The sequence below is a fragment of the Scatophagus argus genome, chromosome 1, assembly GCF_020382885.2.
Source record: "Scatophagus argus isolate fScaArg1 chromosome 1, fScaArg1.pri, whole genome shotgun sequence".
NCBI lineage: Eukaryota > Metazoa > Chordata > Actinopteri > Scatophagidae > Scatophagus > Scatophagus argus.
Window position 1 is genome coordinate 5639699 of NC_058493.1, and position 23812 is coordinate 5663510.

Here is a 23812-nt window from a genome sequence, read left to right on the forward strand (position 1 = left end):
TGCTCTTCCCAGGCTGCTGGTTGGGTGAGTTTCTTTTTTTATCGCAGAGTGGTCATCCTTATACCGTTGCAGTCTGCAGAGCCTCAGCTTTCAGTCGACGTGGAGCTTGTTAGTAGCATGTCGCTGCTGGTTGCTAGTGCCGGTGTTTTAAGGCATGCTGTGTGCTCGTTTAGCCCCCCTTTCATAGGCATTAGTCACCAGTCTAAAGACTCAGGTATAGCTAGTGGGTCTGTAAGGTGGTATGTAGGGGAACATTTTCACAGCATCAGTACTAATATGTTCGGCATGTTTTTGTTTTAGCTGATGATGGCGCTAAACGAAAAGTCGGTTGTTACTGACACAATATATTATCAAAAAAAGCTTCTTAGAAGTTGCTAACATTTAATAAGCAATTACATTGTTATTCTTGTACAACTTAACACTCTTTTACAAAACACAGGTACAGCCATCAATTACAGTATGTAAATGTATCACAACATGTCTGAGGAGGAATGTGGTCTTCATAGGAGTCCTTGGCGCATTTGTCACTTTTTTTTTTGCTTTACATAGTATTTACAGACCTCAACTGAGTTAACAGCACCTGGACATGGCAGACAGATGTAAAACGCTGGCTGAAATGTGAGTCTCTTTTTGTGGATCTGATGCAGGAGGGAGATTCTCAGGATGGGCTGGTGTAGGAAAGGGCTGAATGCTTAATCCGTGTTCCAACCTGCTGGTTTCTTCATGTTCAAAAGGCCACTGGACTAGACCTTCTATGTTCTGTTAAATGTGCAACATAAAAAGCTTACAGAAAAGTGCTAGAAAAGATTATCCAAATACATGTAAACACAAATATCTCTTGGAACACAGTAAATTAGCATACTTTGTTATAGTAGTTGTACCACAGGTTTTGTCAGTCATTCTGATTATTATGGAAATTTGACCATAATAATTAGAGGGTAACTTAGTATTTCAGTTTGGTCATAATAGGTCAGTATCTTGAGTCAGAAGGACTATTGAAACCCCATAGTTGGTCAATGGGACTATAGTCAGTTCAACTACATTATGTTAACAATGTCATAAGTAAGTCTTTGGGGAAGTGGGAGACGGCTCATACACAAGTAAACATCCACTGCCAGCCCTCCATGTATCTGTTGGATCCTGCTAACCTTATCCATCAACACATTAATGGTAAGTACTGTATCATAACATCAGGTGAGAAATCTGAAATAACTGTCTTGGTAGGTAAAGCACCGTGGAATAGTTAGCAGTGGCATTCCGAAAATGAGAACATTTCCAACGCAACAAGCTCAACAGAGTTGTGATCTGCTCAGCGGCCAAAGGAGACGGGTGAGCATTAAAAACATGAAGAACTGGCTGGCAACATGTGTTGTAATGATGCAGCTTATTCATGTGCCATTCTTACAGCTGACAGTTGCAAACTTCCCATCATCCTCCTGTCTCTTCTGTACTGTAAGTATTGCTGGGAAAGATGAGTGTCATGTGTAGGTACTCTCTCATAATATAAAGGCACCTGCAGTATCTCTGAGGACAGAGTAGTGATACAAAAAGAGAGAACAAGGAGTGAAAAGTAAAAAGAATGGCCAAAAACTGTAGTCCGGCAGAGATGCAGACAGAAAAACACTCCCCCACAGCTGACAAACAGTAAACAAAATGTGAGTAATTAGAGGAACAGAGCTGAATATAGCAGCAGTAAAGGTATTGCTAAGTACAGAAATTGCTTGCATATTTACTTCATAAATGTTATTATTACACAATCAAAATACCCGCACAAACCAATACACTATACCATCACATACATTTCATAAGGCACATTAACTCAAGTGTTTCATTAAAGTCATAAAAGAATATCTTGGAAGCACAGCAGAAGATGACAGATGGAGGTTCCATGAATAGCAGAAGATGAGCCAAAGATCTGCATGAAAGGGAGAACACTGGGGGACTGTACTGCCAAACCAAATAATAAACACATTATGTAACTTTAGGGCTTAACATGCTAATACCCTAAGTGTAATCATCTGATTCTTTTATACTGGCACTCAGCCTCACTCAGACTGCACCTGTGCAATATCATGGACAAAATCATCTCTTCATCATTCACTGACCAAAACAGTGTGAAAGAAAAACTGAAAGAACAAGTTTTGATGGAGGGAATCGATGGATGACTGCACTGCTCAGTCAAAAGCTTTGGAGGGAGCGAGAGGTTCAGTCTCTGAAGGGTCTTCCTGAGGAAACACCACATAACACACCTTCTGGCCCACATATGTGACTCTTTCTGCAACACAAGAGACAATGGGAGGAATTTTAATTACAGAGACTAACTGCTAATATTATCTTAATGTTTTTTAAATATCATTTAAAAACCCTACCTAGTAGCCTGTAGATCCATTTGGGTTTGTCCTTCCACTGAACACCCACAAAGTATACAGGGACTCCAGTCAGCATGATGACCATTCCCAAGCCACAAACCACTGGTTCAGAGTAAAGACTGAATCCGAGCAGCACAACCCAAAATATCATATAGCTGATGGGGATCAACATGTTTACCTGTACAGGACACAAACTCATAATTCCAATTTCTTTGTCTTTTTTTTGCCACTGTAAAGCATTTGACACATTGCATTCATTTAAAGTAATCATTTTAAAGCTCTTTCATCTAAAACAAACATTTGCACACTCACACACTGTGTCTGTCTATATTCTACTGTACCCAAGTATAGGACTGAGACAATATATGATTCAGCAGCTGGTCTGGAGACTACAAAATTATTATCAATTGTGTATATGTTTCTTGTTTGGACAAGTGCGAAAAGGGCATCGATTATGACATTTACAACACCAGGTGGCGCCAAAATATCATCCATGTCCATGTTGACCATACACAACATAAACTATTGGTAAGTCACATCTGACAATATCTATTGGCCCATAAATTTGGGTTTTTTTCCTCCAGTAGGATACTGTCTTTGACCAAACATATCCAAACATTACATCTGCTGGCTACCATAATTACTAAGTCAGTTATCTTCAAATAGAACTTTTTGATTCAGGTCCTGCTGGCTATTGGAGCAAATTTAAAGTTATACCACTGAGGAGGTGCAGGTCTGTGTGTCTGTCTGTGTTGACCAGGGGCAAGGCTACACACACACAGAGCAAAAAGGCTAACAACAGACAGGACTTTAAATGTTGTGTTTACAGACAGTTACTGACAAATCCTGCATAGTATACCTTTAACATTTATTGGTTAAAGCTGCTACACCTGCCAGTGATCTCTCCCAGCTGTCTCAATGCTAAAAAGAAAACCCTAATAATTATGCTAACATTACCCTCTTCGGTTGCTATGCCTGTTACTTAATGTGGCAAAATCAGTTCCTCTCCATGTAGATGTGCTTTTTCAATAAATATGGGCATCAAGAAAAGTCAGTTAGTATAAAGTTATGGGAGGGTAACCTTAACATTATTGTGTTCACCTTCGCTAAATCCTCACATGCAAGCTTTTCATTTTGACCATCACTGCCAATTAGAGCTGCCATGATTAGTCAATTAATCAATAGATAGAAAATTCACTGCCAACTTCATTGATAATCAATTGTCACTGTTTTTAAGCTGTACAGATTTGCTGCTTTTCTTTGTCATTTATTATAGTAAATGAAAAGTCTTTAGTTTTTAGACCGTTGGGTGGACAAAAGAAATAATTTGAAGACATTACTTTGGGCTCTGGGAAATTGTAATTAAAATTGCATTACAATTTTGGGGCATTTTATGGACTAAACAATTAATCATGAAAATAATAGGCAGATTAATCAATCGACAATGAAAATAATTGTTAGTGGCCTATTGCCAAAGCAGTCATTTTTAGAGTTAAATAATAGGTCCAAGCCTTATAGTTCAGTGTGTATCTGAATTACTGCATGCACTTTTGTAACATACAGGAAATAATACACACATTGTGTAAATTTCACAAGAATTCTGATAATGTCGTCACATTTTCTTGTCTTGGTGTGGTCCTGTTTTTAGTTTCTCTCTCTCTCTCTCTCTCTCTCTCTCTCTCTCTTTCTGTCTGTCTATATGTATGTATATTTCATTGTTTTAACGTTTCCAGTTCTAGGGTGTTCTCGTGTTATTTTGTACCCTTCTAATCTATGCAGAAGTTTGAAGATGTGAAGAGTTTTAGTGCAGGGATGGCTGTGCAGGAAGCTATGACTTTGTGGTTACATTTTACTATGCTGTTTAGAAGGGGTGGAGTCCAATAAAAGACAAAAAATTGCTACATGCCTAAAAAAGTTGAATATAGTTCCTGCAGTGGATCTGTGGTTCACAGGTTTCTGTACCTTGATTGGTCTGGCCAGGCTGGGTTTTTTCTTGCGAAGGTAGAGGAGACCAGCAATAGTTACCCCATAGGACAGATAGTTGATAAAGGACACGTAGTTGATCAGGTTGTGTGTCTCTCCAATGCATAGGATGACTATGGTGGCAATGCACTGTGGGAGAAGGAAGACAGGTATAAAGGTCAAGTGCATATTAAACTAACTAAAAAATGGAAAATAGTATTAATATATATTATACTATCATGTATTAATAATCAAAATTAACTTCTGTGAGGGCTGACCACTTCTGTTGTGTGTTCTTGTGGCGCTACACAAAATAGACAAAACTATGAGTGCAGTACTCACGCAAACCAGCAGGGCAGGGATTGGAGTGCAGTTTTTTAGGTGGATCATAGCTAGGAGATAGGGCAGGTGACCCTCTCTGGCTCCTGAGAAACACAGTCTACAGAGACACAGAAATATACTAAATGCATGCATGTTCATATTTACTATACAAGTTAGGAATAACTCCTGACACCCTTATGTTTATTTTGAGGACATATTGTCTGTCATAAATGGACATTCAAATTATATGTGTGTTGTACCTGGAGGAGGTGAACAAATATCCGTTGATTCCTCCAAAGGTGGACAGTGCTACAGAAATGGGCATCACCCAGGCAAACATCCCCAGCAGTTTTTCCCCAAATGTCTGGAATAACACAACATCTGATGGATCAGATTATTAATTTTTCCAGAGTGACTTACTGATTCATGCACTCTATTATTAACGTATTAATTTACTAAGGTCACTGTAAGATGGAACGTGCATTCCAAACACCCTGCATAACTATATCAGTCTGGACCCACACATACAAGGCGTATCGGTAGGTGTATGGCATGAAAAAAGAGTTGTATTTAGTCTCTTAATGGGATTTTCTATTTTGAAATTCTAATAAGAATGTCTGTGTCCTTTAAAATCTTGCTTGTATTTCTAGTCCTTTTCTAGGAATGTGGTCACAAACTGAACTTGTGTTTGTTTCCCAATTTTGGCCCTGGGATCTTTAATCTTATTGAACATTGATTAATTGGTCGGTCGAGGTCTGTATCATGCTAGGATTCTCAGCTTCAGCAGGGTTACAGTCTCCAATAGTATGGGTTTCCAGACAATTGAGGCTCTTGTTAAACAGAATATAGTTTTCGTCTCTGAAACATCCATTTATGGAGCTGGAGAGCTGCTCACCACTGCCACAGCATTGGAGGCCAGCAGCTCCTCAGGGGTCATTGAGGAGAAATAGGCAATGTTGGTCATAGTGTAGACAAGGGTCACCAGTGGGATGGAAACGTAGATGGCACGCGGCAGGTTCCTAATAAAAATAATGATGGAAGGTATGGCGATAAATCAGATATTGGTGTTCTAGTGTTACAAAACATTTTGCAGGTTTTACAGAGAATCAGTAAGACATGTTGTTAAAATTGTAGGTGAGATATGAGAAATGCTGTCATGTGCATGCCGTACTTGCGTGGCTCCACGACCTCTTCTGTGACATAGTTGAGAAAATTCCAGCCGCTGTAGGCGAAGGAGGCCTGCAGAAAAGCCAGTGCTATCTGTCCCACTGACGGGTCCTGACTGAATTCAAAGGCCTCACTGGGCCGAAGAGCATCATAGTGACCTGGACAAGGTGAAAGGTGGTTATGGATGAGGTAGAGGTGTGTGGATGAAACAGTGAAAAGATCATGGCCCAGTTTAAGTACCTAATATTGCCTGTAAAGTTCCACAGTTCAAAAATCTGTGTAAAGGACTAAATGCGATCCTAATGGTTTTCAGTACAGCATCATTTTCATTATTCTATAATATATTCTGAACTAATGCGATAATGCAAGATATATGATTTTTCTTCCACTGACTTAAAAAGTATAAAAAAAGAAGTTATTTTCTAAGTTTATTTTTCTAAGTTCATTTGTTGTAATTGTTTCTACCTGGAAAACGCCTAATGTGATGTCTAGTTAAGTGTACCGAGGGTCAGCAGTGTTAATGCATTATAACCTGAATAGAACTGGAAACTTGAAAACAATTTAATATACCCATATTCACATATATATGTATATATATGTATGTGTATATATATATATATATATGATATACACAGAGAGAGAGATTTAAAAAATGTACCCATTGTACATTGAAAAATGGCCACACAAAAACAAGAAAAAGTTTAAGAATTTATGTGAAAATCAATTAATCATAAATATTCTAGCAGCAAATATAAGCAGCACTTATTTTAAACATTTTACTCAGTACAGTTTTATAAGTCTCAGTTCTGCTACTGTTATTTTGCACATGAACATAATGCTGACATCTGTCATTATTCCATATTATATACATTTCTTTCAACAATTTTCTTTCCTACTGAAGACAGAGTAAATCAGTAAGCAGTGAGTTAGTGTACTACTAGATAGTTCCTTCCAAACCACAGAAAGTACTCTTGTCATCTAGCTGAAGATTTAATCCCACCAGAACGTGTGTGTGTGTTTACCTCTACAGATTTGGACGAGGCCCACCACTATGATGAGTGCCAGAGCGAGGAGTTTTCCTACAGTGAAAACATCCTGTATCCTTGTCGCCCAGCGCACACTGGAGCAGTTCACCCAGGTCAGGAATACTACGAAAACACACACATTCACAGATATACAAATTATTTTAATAAATATAATGTTTCTGGTAGGCTGTGCCTTATAAATGCAGGGTTTATTTACATCCTTGTGTAAGCTCCAATAATATCAGAAGGAAAAAATACATTTTGTGAAATAAAATCTTAATATTTGAGGAAAAGTAGCATACAGCTGTATGCATGTTTTACAAAACCATGGAGTTGAAGTTAGTTTGAAGTTTGATGTTCACCAGATGAGCTCCAAGTTGATATCAATAACTCTGAACAGAAATGTAATCTGAGATATGTGCTTTTCACAGATGACCCTTTTAGGACTAAGAGGGTGCAGTAATTATTTATTTATCCACATACCCCTATACTGAAGTACAAGAATAATGCTTGAGAAGGAAGGGTTAGATTCTTCATTGTCTCCCCTACATTGTCTCACTGACTCCACATTCCTCTCTTGTCAGCAAGTAGAAGAAAATGAAAGAAAAACAGACAGATGATTACAGATATGAAACAGAAAGGAAACACTTCCTACTCCCCATTTCCTCCTTGCAAGGGGTGTGTGTGTGGGTGTGTGCGCGCGCGGGCACACTGCTGCCCACAGCACTCTCTCAGCCACTGACCTTCCACAATGACCCTCAGCTTTGTGTATTTGCGAGTGCCACCATAACAAGGGCTGTCCAAATTCCAAGTGAGCCAATCTGAGTAAGTGCAAATGGCTCTCAAGTTGCCCTCAAATCCAAGTGCAGGATTATAGGCTTACAAGTGAGAGGTAAACCCAGTAGGAAGTGCGAGTTGTGAAAGAACACATTTTAAACTTTTGAGTAGTTGTATTTTTCTGGCACTCCTGTTGTACCCCATATCTGAATCTCAAAAATGACCTTCTAGAATATGCACAGCACTAATGTTTTCTTGTTGTTCCAAACGAGGAAACATCAAGCTAATTCAGAGAATTCAGAGTGGGAAGCAGCCTGAGCAGATTCAGAGCCTATAGGTAGATGTGCCTTGACCAGTTACCTGCATGCCATTTAGGCTTTGTTCAGTGTGATATTAATTATGTCTAGCCACATATGCACTGGCATGTTACTGGAAGTATCTGGCCACAATTAATTTAGTCACATGTTCATCATATAAATCACCGTCAATTTCTGATGGCCTTTCTTTTATTGTCTTTTCTGTACCACAGCTCTCTTTATTCACAGCAGTGACCTGAACAAACTGTTTCCGCTGGCGGACACACACATACACACACGTGTGAATTTTTGGCAGAAGGTTTTGGTGGCACCGGGCACAGCTTTCTTTCCCCTACAACGCTGCGGTGTTTTATAATCAGTTACCCTGGGGGTGTTACATGCATTTCCGTTCCGCTCCCCCGCTTGTCAGTGTTAACCATGACAGGAAGGAGGTGCCAGTGGGCTTTGAATGTGACAGCGCAGGTAAATCTGTGTCCTGCCGTCACAGTTTCTATTGAAGGCTGCACCAGCACTAGAATACTAAACTTATTACTGCTTTTATTCTTAATGGATTCAGATCCCAACTTTGTGCAGATTTATCAGGGAGCTTTAACCTCAGGAACGCCTCCTCCTGGTCCAGGATCTGGTCAGTGAAGTCACTGAACTGGCAATAACGCCCCCAGCCGTCTATCCACCACAAGGTATCAGAATCTCTTCACTACAGTAAATCTAAAGGAATTAGTCTGGGTGAAATAAATAGAGATGTGCTGACAACTAACATGGTGCAGTCAGTGATATACTGTAGGAGCAGATTAAAGGAAGGTAGGGCCAAGCCATCACTGTTTATTTGTCTTTATTTAACCCTCTTTTTAAAAAAGAGACCTCACCAAGAGGGCAACACAGACTGCTACACATAGAAGGGACAGCGCATGAGCATACATGGTAGTGGTGAGGATTAGATTAGTGGAACAATTTTCTGTTTTAAAGTGTACGCTCAACATTTAAAATCATGACTTAATGTGAAAATGAAAGTGATTTGATTTGTGTTCTTTATGTTCTTTATATTTTTGCATGAAATCAGACCCTACAAAGGTGATGGTATAGTGAAAGGTCAAGGCAGAGCGATGCCATGAATTTAGTATCCGTTCCTTCATTCATCTGATGCATTAGGCTAATGATTCAACAACAGCATCTTACAAGTGACTTTGCCTTTTTCTCTTTTTCTTTCATGAGAGAATAAGCATGCTGAAGCGATGAAATGTCACAAGCTCTTAATCCCCCAGATTCACATTTTGCTCTTTTTCTGTATTCACTAAACCACTCTGATTTTTCTATCTGCAGAGCAGTTGTAGCTGTTAGTCTGTTGATCAACCATAAACGCTCAAACAGATGCTTTGTGCAGTTCTGTGCAGTGTGTATGTGTATTCTGTGCAGCATCCAGCATGACACGTCCAGCATGGTCAGGAAACTGTGGAAGTGTACGAACGCCAAAATTAAATTATAATCACTCGACCACATTAAAATGTGACTAGCACGCGAGTTCTGCATACGGTGTCTATAGGTGTTCTGACTTTATGGAAGGTTTTTTTTTTTCCAGAAGCAAGTGTGATAACTTCACACTAGGTCCAAACAAAAGCTAAATGCAACGTCTCTGGTATCAAAATAAAGGATGCTGGATTGACCACATCGAACAGGCACCCAAAACACACACAGGAGTGCAGGAGAAGTCACTTAGCGAGGTAGTGTGAAAGTTAACGTCGCCTGTGGACGGTTAGCAGACATGTTGGTGTTCGCTAAATATATTATAAAAATGAGTGAGTGTTTGCTTGCCACATACAGAGTGCTGGTCTTGCCATGACTAAATGGTCAGGTAACTTTATCATCTTGCCAACATCTGCTGGCTAACATTAAACTGAGAGAAAGACTGTGTTACATTTGAACTGTGTTAAACTTTGGCTTTAGGCGAGGTACAGCTTTATTAATGAGCATGTTAAGCAGGCTTCTTATAATTAAATAATTATTATACTGGGTTTTTACTACATATTAAAAATGTCAGCTACATTATGATTCCTTTGATTCCTATGAGTGGGGCTATGAGTGGGGCTCATGTTACAATACAAAATACAGTTATTAACTACAGTGTCGTCCAAAAGCATTGGAATGGAAAAGGGCAATCCGTTTGTTTTTGATGTATGCTGAGTTTTCGTTTAAGATCAAAAGATGAATGGGAGACAAAAGTTAAGAATTTCAGTTTTTATTTCCTGGTTTATTTCTCCTATAGAGCTATCTATGGGAGAAAAACAAGCCATTTCTTTGTTCTAAGCAGACCGGATGGCACGCAGCAGATGATAGAACACTCATTATAACCATAAGGGACTTAAGACTTAGAAGTGAGCATCTCCACACAGTGTGCCTGTTAAGGACATTCAGCAGCTGGCACATTTAGCCTACATTTTCAGTCAGTTTTTAAAAATAAATTTGTTCTATTAAAATGAAATTAAAATTACATGTTTATTTCAATAATGGCTTGAATTCTTAAGAATTGTGTCAAAGTCACCCTTCAAAACCAGTGGATGAGATATAACTAATATCTGATTGACTGAAACATGCTACTGCTTTTACTCTTTTTGCCACTGCTACACCACTATAATAATTTGGTACATGTGAGTGGTGACTAAAACTGTCAACCTACCTGCTGTGCTGCATTGAACAACAGAAGCTGCTCTTGCTGTTTCCCCTCTGTAAAACTAGGTTAGAATCAGTGTGTGTGTCCCACCTGCTTTGAAAAGAAAAATGTCACATTTCGAGTGTTTGTTGGGAATGATGTGAATGTTGCTTGTGTCAGTGGGACCTGTTGCAGTGTTTACTTTTTCCAACATACAGATTTATATCTGGTTAAAGTGATCAGTCTTTGACAGAAAAAAATGGTGCTACAATAAATATGCTGACATGGGTGTACTGGGCACATAACTGTGCTGAGCTCTCCAGTGCTCACAACTGGACTTATCTGGTTTCCAAGTGCTCACACACACACACACACACACACACACACACACACACACCTGTGTTACTTGTGACACTGCAGCAGGAGAGGGAGGTGGGGAGGGGGCACATATCTAGGCTGACTCACATTCGTAAACTGTTCGCCAAGAAAGGTCAGTTAACAGAACAGAGTACTCAGTCAAACTCAGCAGTGCAGACCAACATTTAATCCTCTTAATCTAACAAAGTATTTTAGAAAACATTGTCCGCCATGTGCTGGAAGACGTTTATGACTTGTGCCTGGCGGCCAAGTCGCTTCCACTTAGTTTTTCCTAATGTGACTTAATACCGACCTCTAGTATTGCTGACTCCCTCTGTGCAGATTATGAGAGACGTGACAGGTTTTCATTTTGTGTGGGTCAGTTTATATTTGACTGTCTTGAAATTGTCGAGAAGCGCATTCATGAAGAACACCACTGCAGAGTGACTCACTGTATACAGAGTTGTGTAAGCCAAAGACTAAAAGAATGTGTCCTGTTTCAGTGAAAATAGCAATCCATCCTTTTCTCTCAGCAAAGGCTGTAGGTGGTGATAACAGCAATCATTCCCATATTTGCAATGAAGGCATGCAGACTTAATTAAAACTTTATCACTAACACAAGCGATATGTCTTATTTACATGTATCTGCTTTTGGTGTTTGACGGGATGGGTCTATAGGAAACAGACTGATCTCTATTATGCAAGATTCACGCAGGGTTCAGAGGAATATTTGTGGAACCTGACACTTCCAATGCTCACAAGTTACTGATAAAGATTCAGACAAAAGGATGGAAGCTTATATAAGTACTCATCACACATAGATGACTAAAACCTCACTCTCATTGTAGGTCTGAAGTGTGATGCTGTGGACCAGAGAGGAGGGAGGAGGTGGTACCAAGCAGCCAATAGCAACATCAAACAGCCAACTAGGATGTCAGCTGGCCAATGGGATCCCCCATCATTGATGTGCAAGGTGTCCTGCCCATTTCCTGTTTCCATGTTACTCAGTGACAGGAGCGTCACGGTAACCAGTTTGAAACAATGCACAATGGCGTAGACACACCCTCTCATTAGCGGCGTCCACAAAGGCTGGCACCATTATACAGTCTGACACTGATACTGACACGCACACAGGCACATGTGCACACACACAAACTTGTACAGCACTTGAGTACAACACATAGGCACACTCGCACACAGAGCGGCCCCCTGGCCCAACCAGGCAGCAGTTGTAACATTCTGTCGCCAAAAATAGTGGAGGTCCACTAGTGTGCTCTGCTAACCTCAGCCTGACACATGCACAGAGACACATCCCTCTCCTGTCCTTCCCTGTTTCTCCATCCAGTTCAGACAAGACCAAACTGGCTGGCTTGCCTACCAGATACATGCAGAGTCTGCTTTTGCCATTGGCTATTTAAATACAGATTGCTGTACTCCAACATTTCAAGGAAAGGGAGCAGATCAGATTAGAGGCTGGAAATAGAGCACAGTGTTCCATAAGGAATTATCAAATGACGATGACAGCCGTCAGCAGACTGTGAACTATGTGTCACTAAATCTTAAAGACATGAGATGAAAGTAACTGGATTTGGTTTGCACAATTTCTTCTGTTGGTTTGTGGCTTTTGCTTTCCTTCTCACCTGTGCAACTTATTCCCTTGTTGGTCACTGGGGGAATAGACAGTTTTGTCTGGACAGAACTCATGCGGTTTAATAGCTCTCATTGTTTTTACTGGACTTGTTTATGATCTGCTGTCATTCCTTGCTCAATCAATATTTCTTCAATCAACTGTGAGACTCAAGTGTGACTCTGACCTTTTATCCTTGGCCCTGAGATCATTTGCTTGTAAAGTTGATCTAGGAAAGGAAGTCTGCCCTGATGTTTACCTCACTGTCTGGGAGTTACTCTGGGTCACACAGTCAGATGATGTGAATGTTTCAAGCAATAGAAGGTCTGAGGAGCGATACTATGCACAGAGATGTGCATCTGACTAAGGCAGAGACCAAGCAAGAGCAAGCAGCCAACATGAATGTAAAACAACCAGTCACACTATCGATACTAGGATTGGGTACCATACTTGGTGCTTTTAAGACTACTGACAAGGTTACATACTGTACGTTACAAGTAAAAATTAATCTCAAATTGCCAAATTTCAGTATCTGAGAAAACACCTGGTCAAACACAAAATACATATAAAAGCTGAAGAGTGTACCATGTTTAATAGCCTGTGTTCCATAGCAGCTGCAGCTAATGTTAGCACACCTACCGCCAGCACTGAAAAAGCTGAACTTCATCAACATCTTGTAATTAATTTGCTAGTTGGCTGTCTTAATCTTTGCATCTTTACTAGTGATAGCCAACTCCAAGCCACTGACTCCATCTGAAATTCCTTACCAACATGCTATTAAGTTGACCAATGGGATCTTCTGAACTTGATTTTGAAGATGTCTGATTTGCATTTTTCAGACACACTACCAACAAATAAACAGCTAATTCATGTGTCAGACTTTCTTGAGCCAATTAACCTGACTAAGCAGGCCAGTGTTCCAGCTATTAACCAGTTTGTCGGTTTTGGAAACGCTGAGCAAAGTCTCTGACAACCACTGGGCCATCCACAGCAAGACAAAATTCTGAGTTTGGTTTTGTTTTATTCATACTGACAACTGTTCTGAAATTAAACATCATCACAAAATGAAGAAGGTTTTCCTGTGCTGTATATATTCTGTTTAAATGAAGAGTTAAACATTTTGGCATCTATGCTTATTTGTTGAGAAAATCAATATCACTCTTACTAGTCAGCTTAGCAGAGCTGTGCACAGTGGAAAAACAAACAGCCCAGCTTTGACCAAAGGTAACAAAATCTGCTTGCCAACATGTTTAAAGCTCACCAATTAACAGGGTATATCTTGTTTTTTCAAAATCAAAGTGAAAAACAAGTTGTGGTTTTGCAGGAATTAATGTATCAAGTATTTCCATACTGAGAGAAACTCACGGTTCATTAACAGAAAATCAGATGATGAAGGCTTAAGAGTTTGGGATACATTGCATCTGGTGAGTGCTTATTGGAAACATCATAGCAAAGCACTATATATAGGTCAAACAAAAGAATTTGTGAATCCTGACTAAAAGAACTTTCAACAGGCTTTGGGCTGTTTGTGACTCACAGACACAGATGGTGGCGAGGAGTCTGGTGGCAATGTACGGAGGCAGGCAGTCCTGGAAGGCCGGCTGCAAGACGTAATTGGAGAAGGTGAGCGCAATGACAGCCAGCGTGGTTGGATACATGATGAGGACAGCACTCCATAACAACAGGAAGCTATAGGATCGAGAGACAAAACACACCTGATTTTGTACATGCGAGTAAACAGCCCCTCTGATGGCATTTTTTTCAACTAGTGATTAATATGGAGAAGTTGCTGCTACAAGCTGTGATGTTGACTGATATTTTCTTTTTTAGATGGTGACCTTTGACTTCCCCTGAGACTTTTCTCACTGTGCAGCCCTCTAGTGATACTGAATACTGAGTAATGCTGAATAAATCAATGGTTGGTAAATTTAGTCACAGATTTTGCTGCATTTTTTAAAATTTGAGTCTATGAAGAATACCTTTGAGCAGTTGCTCCATCCATAGAAACTAGCCTCACTGACTAGCGGGAACTAGAGGATGGCTGGTTCAAGTCCACTATGATACAGGTACGTAAGAATCTGTGGACATGATCTCAGACATAACCAAACAAAAAAAAGAGCATGAACAAGATTGCCTGTTGAAATGACAATATTGATAGATGTCACAATCACTTCTGGGACAATACACTACTGGTGAAAAGTTTTAGAACACCCCAATTATTCCAGATTTTATTGAAAATTATGCAGTTTAATGTTTCATTGTACTCTTAAATGAAAGCATAGAACAAATAAAAAGTTAAGTTGAAAAAGAAATCATGGAATCAATTTATAAACCAAAATGTATTCTAAACGTTTGACTCATCAAAGTAGCCACCTTCAACAGATATGGAAATTAAATATTCTTCAGAAAGTTCAACTCTGTTGCACAGGTTCCTGTGAATGTAGGTTGCTTTGCTTTCACTCTTCTGTCCAGTTCATCCTAAAACAGCTCGAGTCGAGTCTGTAGACTTGGCTAGCCACTCCATGTTTTCAGGCTTACCATCTTGTTCTTTTTTCCTGAGGTAGTTCTGGCATAGCTTGGACTTGTGTTTTGGGTCATTATCTTGCTGTAGGATGAACCCCTGACCAACTAGGCGCATATCAGAGGGTACTGCATGGCATTGTAGAATGATGTGGTGGCCATCTTGGTTCAGGGTGCCTCTCACTCTGTACAAGTCACCGACTCTGGATCCAGCAAAACAGCCTCAGACCATCACGCTTGTTCCTCCATATTTGACCGTTGATGTCACACACTGAGGAACCATCCTTTCGCCTACTCAACGGCGTACAAAAATCTTAAATCTTTAAAAAATAAACCGAAGATTTCAAATTTTCATTCATCAGTCCATAACACCTTCTTCCAATCGTCAGTAGTCCACTGGCAGTGTTTTATGGCCCTGGCAAGCCTCTTTTTCTTATTCTGTCATCTTAGCAACCTCTTTCTTGCTGCAACTCGACCTGTCGAACCTGCAACTTGAAGTCTTCTCTTCACAGTTGAAACTGAGACTTGCTTACTACAAACTATATTAGGCTGTGCTTGAAGCTGTTGTCCTGTGAGCCGCCTATCATGCAAGCTGTTGACTCAGAAACTTGTGGCTTTGGTTCTGCCAGACCACAAATTTCTGTTTCCTTTTTCTTGCCATTTCTATAGCAACACACTACTTTCTGCAGTGCAATACTGTTCATATAATGCTCACGAGGGCATGGTACCACAGTGTGTTCCAGCACCTCTTTTATGCAGAAGGGGTTCTAAGTAATCAAGAAAATTTGCGACACGTGTAGGAATTGGTAGCACCAACTTTCAAGGCTTGATCAACCTCCCTTGCTGCAGAACAACTTTAAGTTGTTAACCCATTTCTTCCATCTATCCATCCATTTTTTTCCGCTTTATCCAGGACTGGGTCGCGACGGCAGCAGCTTGATCAGGGATACCCAGACTTCCCTCTCCCCAGACATTTCCTCCAGCTCTTACGGATGGACCTCAAGGTGTTCCCAGGCCTGAGTGACACAGTTCCTCCAGTGTGTTCCGGGGTCTTCCTCAGGGGTCTCCTCCCGGTGACCATAGCTCACCATAGGTGAGGGTAGGAACGTAGATTGACTGGTAAATCGAGATCCTTGCCTTTTGGCTCAGCTTCTTCTTCACCATGATGGGTGGGCATTACTGCTGTAGCTGCACTGATCTGTCTGTCAATCTCATGCTCCCATCTTCCCTCACTTGTGAACAAGACACCAAAATACTTGAACTCCTCCACTTGAGGCAGAAGCTCTCCTCCAACCTGGAGGGGGCAGAACACCTTTTTCTGATTGAGAACCATGGCCTTGGATTTGGAGGTACTGATTCTCATCCAAGTCACTTCACACTTGGCTGCAAACCCCCCCAGTGCAGGCTGAAGGTCCTGGCTCGAGGAAGCCAACAGGACAACATCACCCACAAAAAGCAGAGATGAAATCCTGTGGTTCCTGAACCGAACACCCTCCCAATCACGCCTCTCCAGGTGTCACTGTTGTCGCCCACATGGACACTGAAGTTCCCCAGTAGAACTATGGAGTCCCCAGTCGGACCACCTTCCAGAGCCCAGGCTGTGCATGGAAGTGAGCCCGACTATCTCTAGCCGGTACCACTCAACTTCACGCCCTAGCTCTAGCTCTTTCCCCTCCAGTGAGGTGACATTCCATGTTTCCATAGGCAGAGTTTTTGTCCAGGGTTTGGGTCGCCAGGGCCCCCGCCCACAACTGTCGGCCAAAACACATTGCACTGGCGCCTTCTGAACCCTCCTGCGGGTGGTGGGCCTACGGGAGGGCGGGCCCACGTCACTTATTTGGGCTGTGCTGTGGGTGAGACCCGGCCTCCAGCCATCAGTTTTGGGTAACTTTACCTTTTTTTTTTTTTTTTCCCCCCCCACCTCTGGCAGTTCACCACTTACCTTTGTACCATTTCAAGCTCTTCACTGGACTTGAACTGCTTGAATTCCAATAAAAAACAGGAAAAATCAAGGTGTTCTAAAACAATTGACCGGTAGTGTATATCATCTATCAAAAGCAGTTATCATGACAAGCCAATGAAGGGGATTAATGGAATATAGCTCTAAGAAGTGATTAGTGTTGGATAGGTGAGATTATTCCTGTCTTGTGTTCTGGCAATATTTCATGTCTGAGGATGAAAAAAGAACTTTGTGATACTATAATGTACTATGTGAGGGATGTACCTCCACAAGAGAACTAGGGCTGCAGCAGTCTACTGGTCTCACGCTATACTTTTGCATGAAAATTGACAGCAGTCATACCATGTGCATTTGCTCAACAGTGGTATTGAATTCTACAGTATTAAGATAAGCCTTTATTGATTAAGGTTTGTGAAATGATAATGAAGTGTTTGTACGACAAAAAAACTCCTGTTTTCATTCATTTAAGGGTCATTATAACTAATAATAATTGTGTAAAGCCATATACTATGATATTGAGAAAAAGTGACACTGTGATGTGGCTTTTCTGCTCAGTTGGGGTGGATAGCAGATTTACAGACAAACTGTATGTTGCATTATTTGTCACTTACTGCAACCTTATCACTGTCACCTGACAAAAAATCATCTTGCTAATTGAGTGCAGTGTAATTCCTAGATACAATTAAATCCATGTAAATGAGTTGTGTTAAGTCTATGGTTCTGCTTTAGATGAACCTTAGGCTGAACCCTAACCCCATTCATTTTTTTATTGATTCTTGTTCTTTGGTTCTTTTCTCTTTTGCTTCATTAGTTGTTTTTTTGCCCCATTTTAAATGAATGAGCTAAACAAAGCCACACTGGTCTAAACTAGTGCCACCACAGGAAATCACTCTAAAGGGCACATTTGACCTTCTCAGAGTTACAGTGGTGCTCTCTCATCAGGTGACATGTCACATGACCACATGACAATCACGAGACTCTCAGAGCTGGTGGGTTCCAGATGAGCAGGCCTATTAAAGCAACCGTTTTGTGTACAGACCCTTGACTGTTGCAGTATAATCCACATCAAGTGAGTACAATTGGCTGAAAAGTGAATCTTCTCAATACCCCACCAAAAAAACACCTGCTGTTGTAGTTCAGCCACAGCAAAAAAAAAAAAAAAAAAGAAAAGAAAATAACTGGACAAAAATACTTACCCCACTAACCCTCCAAAGATTTCTGTCACATACGAATAGTCTCCTCCAGACTTTGGGATGGTGACACCCAGTTCAGCATAGCACAAGGACCCGAGGGCACAGATCCCACCTCCACAAACCCAGACAATGAGTGACAGCCCCACTGAGCCTGCATGCTCCAATACTCCTTTAGGTGAAATGAATATCCCAGAGCCAATGATGTTACCTAATGACATGAGCAAAGGTTTAGATTATTTTCACATTTTCTTGCTTAGTAATCACTGGCTTTACCTGAGGCTTGTCAATCCACTTATTTTCAGGCACCAAAAATAAAACAGGCTTGGAAAAACAAAAAACACAGCAGCCAAGAAATCCCAAGAGGCTTATTAAAACATGCCCGCTATTTGAATCAAATCTTTAGGGATTCATTTCAACTGACTTTTGTTTCATTTAATGACTTGTACAATCTCCAGAGGACACCTTGCCGTCAGCATTACCTCCATGTTGTGGAACACGGGATGCATGAGGGGTTTTAGTTTTTGGACTTATGCTGGATATTGTATGTATTTGCTTTACTCTTTAGAGTTATAAACATTAAGTGTAACAACAGAACAGATCAGAGGTCAAAGTACCCCAGCAGTAGAAAATGCAACTTTTTAGGTTGACATCTGGATGACACAGAAGTGAAGGGGAAAGGGATTCTGATGGAAAGAACAGCAGTAAACCAAAACATTGACACACATAAAAAGAAGAGAAAATATTAAATCTCTTCTTCTTCTTTCTCTTTAAAATTGCAAGTTTTGACAATGAGTGCAGCTGGATGTAGATATAGAGATTTTGACAGACATGACTGCATACATCTATGCTGCTGTTAACAATACGTCAGCATCATTTTTAAAAAGTTCAGTTTCCCTCATCTATGCTGCAAATCAGTGCTGTGCTGGCCAATAAATGTTATCATCATTGTGATATGAACATGAGTGTATACATGAAAAATGATTTTATTTACATATGCCATAAATTCACACTCAGCATGCAAACATTTGACCAATCGGATGAAGGCCCAGCTAGCTGTCAGTTACCCTCAGATTAATTGATGTCATTTTGGTGCCAACTGTGAGGTTAGTTAGCATGATGGCTGAGGAAGGAAAGAAGAGCCAATATAGGCGCTTCAATATTTGTCAAGTCATGTCGTCATGGCAATACTGAACAATGTTATATTGCAGATTTTTCTGTGGTGTAGGCCTAATGTCTATTTCAGCTGTACAATTCCTTGGGGGGGGCAGAGAAATTTCTCTGTGAAATTAATGAAGACATTTAGTAATTATTTAAGTAATTATAGCCCAATTTAATAAGTATCTGTCTGATTACATATATACAGTAGTTGTGGATGGAAACCACAGGTCCAGCATAATTTGCTGAACTACTTAAGATGTTTGTATACTACATTGAACAACATAATAAATACAAACAAAACCTGTCCCAGGTATGTAATGACACATCCATGGTAACATATGATTGAAAGACCTGATTAATCCAGTTTGACCTTGTAGTGTAATGGAAACATGACTTATCGAGGTCCTGGTAAGCTGCCCCCCAAACAGGGATAAACTGTAGTTCCCTGGTGTCTCAGTTGGATTCAGCACATACTAATAAGACACCACATCATGTGCACTCATATGTCATCACCCCTACAAAATACAGGACAAAACAAAAACTAACACTTATAAGAAAGTAAGCAAACAGCAGCTGTTCAAGCAAAACATGTTTTTCTCCTCTTTGGAGTACTTTGGGACAAAAGGAGACTTCACGGAAAATATAACTGTCCACTGTAAACGTTTTATCTGTTAAAACCCAGGAAAGCACACCATTGCAGCCTCCCCACAAAAGCAGCTCTGAATGCACCCTAATGATGCAGAGGGAGAGAGGAGGTCCACACAGTGCATTTATCACTGTCAGATTTGATTGTGGAGGCCGTGGTGAGATGCAGAGCTGTTACATAATGCCTATGTTGTGTTTGTTATGTCATAAAGTTTGGCATCGCAGCTGAAAGCGTGAATCAGAGTCCTAATGACCCCCTCAGTCTCCCTGCACTATATAGCTCAGAGACTACTGGTCAGACTCCAGCTCTCATTTCAGTCTGCAAGCCTCGGTGAAAGCTTTTTTAAAAAATAAGAATGAAACAGGAAGTGACAGTAACATACTATGGTCTGAGAAGTAACAATCTGCATGTGGTTGCTGCAGCGGGGGTGGGGCTCAGAAATTGTGAGACTAGTGGTTAACATAGATATTATCACTGGTGGACTCAAGGGGGGGACAATGCCCCCAACATCCATCTAACAGTACCCCCATGTTTGAAGCAACAGAAGTGCCCTCCCTCTTCGATGCCAAAAAGTACACTTTGGGTGGCCCAATTTGCAAAGACATAAATTGTCCCGTACTGTGATCTTTCAGAGGACAAAATATGATGCAGTGCCCTCTAGGGAGCCCTTCCTTTGGACAAAATGTAATGCAGTGCTGTATAGGCTGCCTTACATGATAGATATGATAGAAAATTTGTTGGCTCCTATGCGCCTCTGAATGGCTAAATAGTCAAAAAAAGTTCCTTGTGTGTTTTATTACATAGATGGAGCAGTTACATAGCATCATGTAACAAAACAACCGTTTCACCATATATTCATCATGACTCTCTGGTGTATGGTATGCTGGTGGCCTTTTAATATTTTTTGCCCCGACCCTTCAAACAACTTGAGTCCACCAATGGATGTCACTGTTATGTTTACATTCAGTTTGGTCAGATATCAATATCGTTTGTCATTTGATTCAGCTGCTTTATAGGCAGGCCTTCATGTAAGCAGTAGTAGTTGCACACATTGAAGTGGCAGCTCCAACAGTCCACCTTACTAGAAAGGGACACTGGATATGTGAGTAGGCTGTATCTGGTGGGTAGCAGCATGACTAGCACGACTGCTGTATGTGTGTACTAGCTGCGCAGGCTTCACTCCATCTGTACTTCACAGATAAGACTTGAAAAGTGTTCAGTATGAACAGGAGTGATTTGAAGTTCACACTAAAGGAATTTCATTGGAAAGAATTATACTGCTCTTGGAGCGCTCTTGTATACTGTAAAGCAGAGCTGTGGGTGTACTTTGAGAGTTTAGCAAAGGATTTGTACAGCTACTGCTTGCCAGAAGTTAAATGAGCAGGACAAAGAACGAGTATAAACTGGGATAATATCAGTTTCTATAAAAACACAACAGACATGACCTTGGTTATAAAGATAAGCTCTTTAAATGATAACATTACCACTGAAGTTCCACACTGTTGCCTTTTCCTTTGCAATCCTGAAGACTGTGCTTCATATTCCTCTTTCACCTGAGATCTCTGTGATGCGAAGGACCGGTTTATTATACATTTGCCCTGTTATCCTATTAGTAGTTTGGTTAGATTTGTGTTTGCCTAGTGAAATGCCTCTCCATTTGATTTTATCACTATAATGTGTAAAATGTGGATCTGTGAGCTGTGGGCACAGAGGGCAATCTGCACTGCTTAAAAAAATTACTGAGGAAACCAGTTCAACAGGCCAGGAAGTCCAACATCTGTCCTCAGCTTCCAGTTATCCTTGTTTGTTCCGTCATCCATTTTGTTTGAAGGGGTTGGCCTAGTCGTGGTGCAGACCCTTATCTTATGGAGATCTCGTCTGCAGAGGTCCACTTTAGATTTATGGAAGTCATGACAACACTATGTTTTCACAGGCACACTTCTCATACTCTGAGCGGAAGCAGCCAGTTAAAGTCTGTCTTATGGCTCTGGTGTGTGACCACACCTGAAGTTGATAAATGACTGCTGGAAAACCTTAAAAGCCCAAACTGTCAGAATGTATGAATGAAAGAAGATAAATTCAGTGAAATAGGCTCAGTGGTTAGTTTACTGTTGCCCTACACTAAAACATGAAGTCTGGAGAATAGTTAAAGTATCTCTAATACATCAAAGAAAATTCAAGAACAGAATGTCTCACACAAAAATAACTACATGACACAATAGCAGCGTGCCCCCCACACCAGGCTGGATACGAGTCATATGTCATCAGACGGCAGCTGGTGCTTGGGGAACCTTCTGCATTTCTGTCAGATTATAACTACAACCTGTTGACTTTACTGCTAGAGTTGAGGTTATTCGTTCGGCCGCATATTTGAACTCTATAACTGTTCGTTCCATCAAAATGTACGGAAAATCATTTGCATCAACGCATCTTCCTGTGTTCAATCAGACACACGTAGCTCCATTTTCAGTGTATACGTCCTATCGTGCCGCATGTGTGCACTTTTAGCATCGGCGGTTTGTAATGAGATGGGTGACAGGAAGAACATTAATGCCTCGCGCTGATGTTGATGGCTGAGCCTCTAACTTTGGCGGTGTTACAGTGTTTATGCTCAGCTGTCTTACAGAACCACATGGAGCCTGTGCTTTGTCTGACTGCCGTTCATGTTCAACATCAGGAGGTCCAGCCACGTATGCATTTCTACATTCAGACCATCCGACTGATGCAACAGTTTCCACTCAAAAGACAGGCATCTCATACATCAAAAGGGGACCATGCGTGCGTAAAAGCAACTCTTTTGCGTGCGTATCTTGGCGGGATTGTACCAAAGCCAGACTGTAGGTCATACCACTTATGAACTTAAAGTCAAATTCTGTTCGCAGTGTTTTACGGCGCACGAGGACAAACAACAAAACTTGACCTTTTATGCTGCTGACTCCTTTTGTGTTTGTAATCTTAACAGCAACGCCACAAGCTGCATCCTCCACGTTACGATGGTTATTCCGCCAGCCAGCCGCTCAAACACGTTTCCCCGTTAACTTTTCCCTGTAGCGGAGCCGCTCTTCGAGAATGCACCATTTAAGACAAAAGCTGTCACACACTCACCGATGATAATAGCGCAAGCACTCAAAAGTCCAATTTCTTTCTTTAGAGTGACTCTGTCGCTGTTGGAGGACTTTGTATCCTTCTTCCTCTTCTCTTTGTCCTCCATCGCCTCCGACTTGAAAATGTGCTTCCTGCCCGTCTCGGTCCGGTCCAGATACTGCTGACTGAACCACGCTCCGCTCTTCGGGTTTCCCTTATAATATCCCTCTGATGGACGGAGGAGGACATGCGCATGCGCACGCCACACCGCTGAACCGACCACCTTGTCTCAGGTAGGCTGCTGGAGGGACGGTGTGAATGTGTTCAGACATGTAACGTGAGAAACAAGTACATGGAGAAGAAAATGCCTCTATTTTTAAGAAGGCTACATGTTTTATTTTATTTTTGTTTTTCTTTACAATCGTAGCATCAGGCAACCACTGGTGGAAAGTCACTGAGTACACTTACTGAAGTACAATTTTAAGTTACTCGTACTTTACTGGAATATTTCCTTCTTCTGCTACTTCATACTTTAACTCCACTAAAGATAAGAAGCATATACTTTCCTTTTTACTCCACTATATTTACATTTTTACACAACTTTTTACTTCCTGGTTAGGGTGCAGATTTATTTTAGGTACTATAGATTCAGTACTTTTGATACTCTAAGTATATTTTGATGCTA

At 40.8% G+C, this 23812-nt stretch overlaps 1 protein-coding gene and 1 long non-coding RNA gene across 3 annotated transcripts; one reads left to right on the forward strand and one right to left on the reverse strand.

Moving 5' to 3' along the window:
* Window positions 1-364: 364 nt before the first annotated feature.
* slc7a10a (solute carrier family 7 member 10a) lies at window positions 365-23373 on the reverse strand. Its single transcript, XM_046400814.1, has 11 exons — window positions 23149-23373; window positions 18243-18447; window positions 14104-14255; window positions 6842-6967; window positions 5824-5977; window positions 5548-5671; window positions 4913-5016; window positions 4674-4770; window positions 4332-4481; window positions 2370-2547; window positions 365-2275 (listed from the first exon to the last, which is right to left on the reverse strand). Exons 1-11 carry the CDS (start codon window positions 23252-23254, stop codon window positions 2175-2177), a joined length of 1497 nt encoding a protein of 498 aa, XP_046256770.1. The 5' UTR covers window positions 23255-23373; the 3' UTR covers window positions 365-2174.
* Window positions 1383-16718, forward strand: LOC124065466. Of its 2 annotated transcripts, none has more exons than XR_006844440.1 (7): window positions 1383-1452; window positions 6850-6957; window positions 8151-8400; window positions 8495-8618; window positions 11788-11912; window positions 14106-14189; window positions 14397-16718. It is a non-coding gene; the product is annotated as an uncharacterized LOC124065466 (long non-coding RNA). The 2 variants fall into 2 exon arrangements; XR_006844422.1 differs by lacking the exon at window positions 1383-1452 and adding an exon at window positions 2742-2897.
* Window positions 23374-23812: the final 439 nt, after the last annotated feature.

Coding starts and splice junctions, on each gene's coding strand:
- slc7a10a (XM_046400814.1), bottom strand. CDS start 23,254: ATGGAGGACAAAGAGAAGAGGAAGAAGGATACAAAGTCCTCCAACAGC. Junction 6,968..14,103: donor CCTCGCCACCATCTGTGTCT/GTGAGTCACAAA, acceptor GTGTTTTCGTAG/TATTCCTGACCTGGGTGAAC. Junction 5,978..6,841: donor CCTCGTCCAAATCTGTAGAG/GTAAACACACAC, acceptor CACCTTGTCCAG/GTCACTATGATGCTCTTCGG.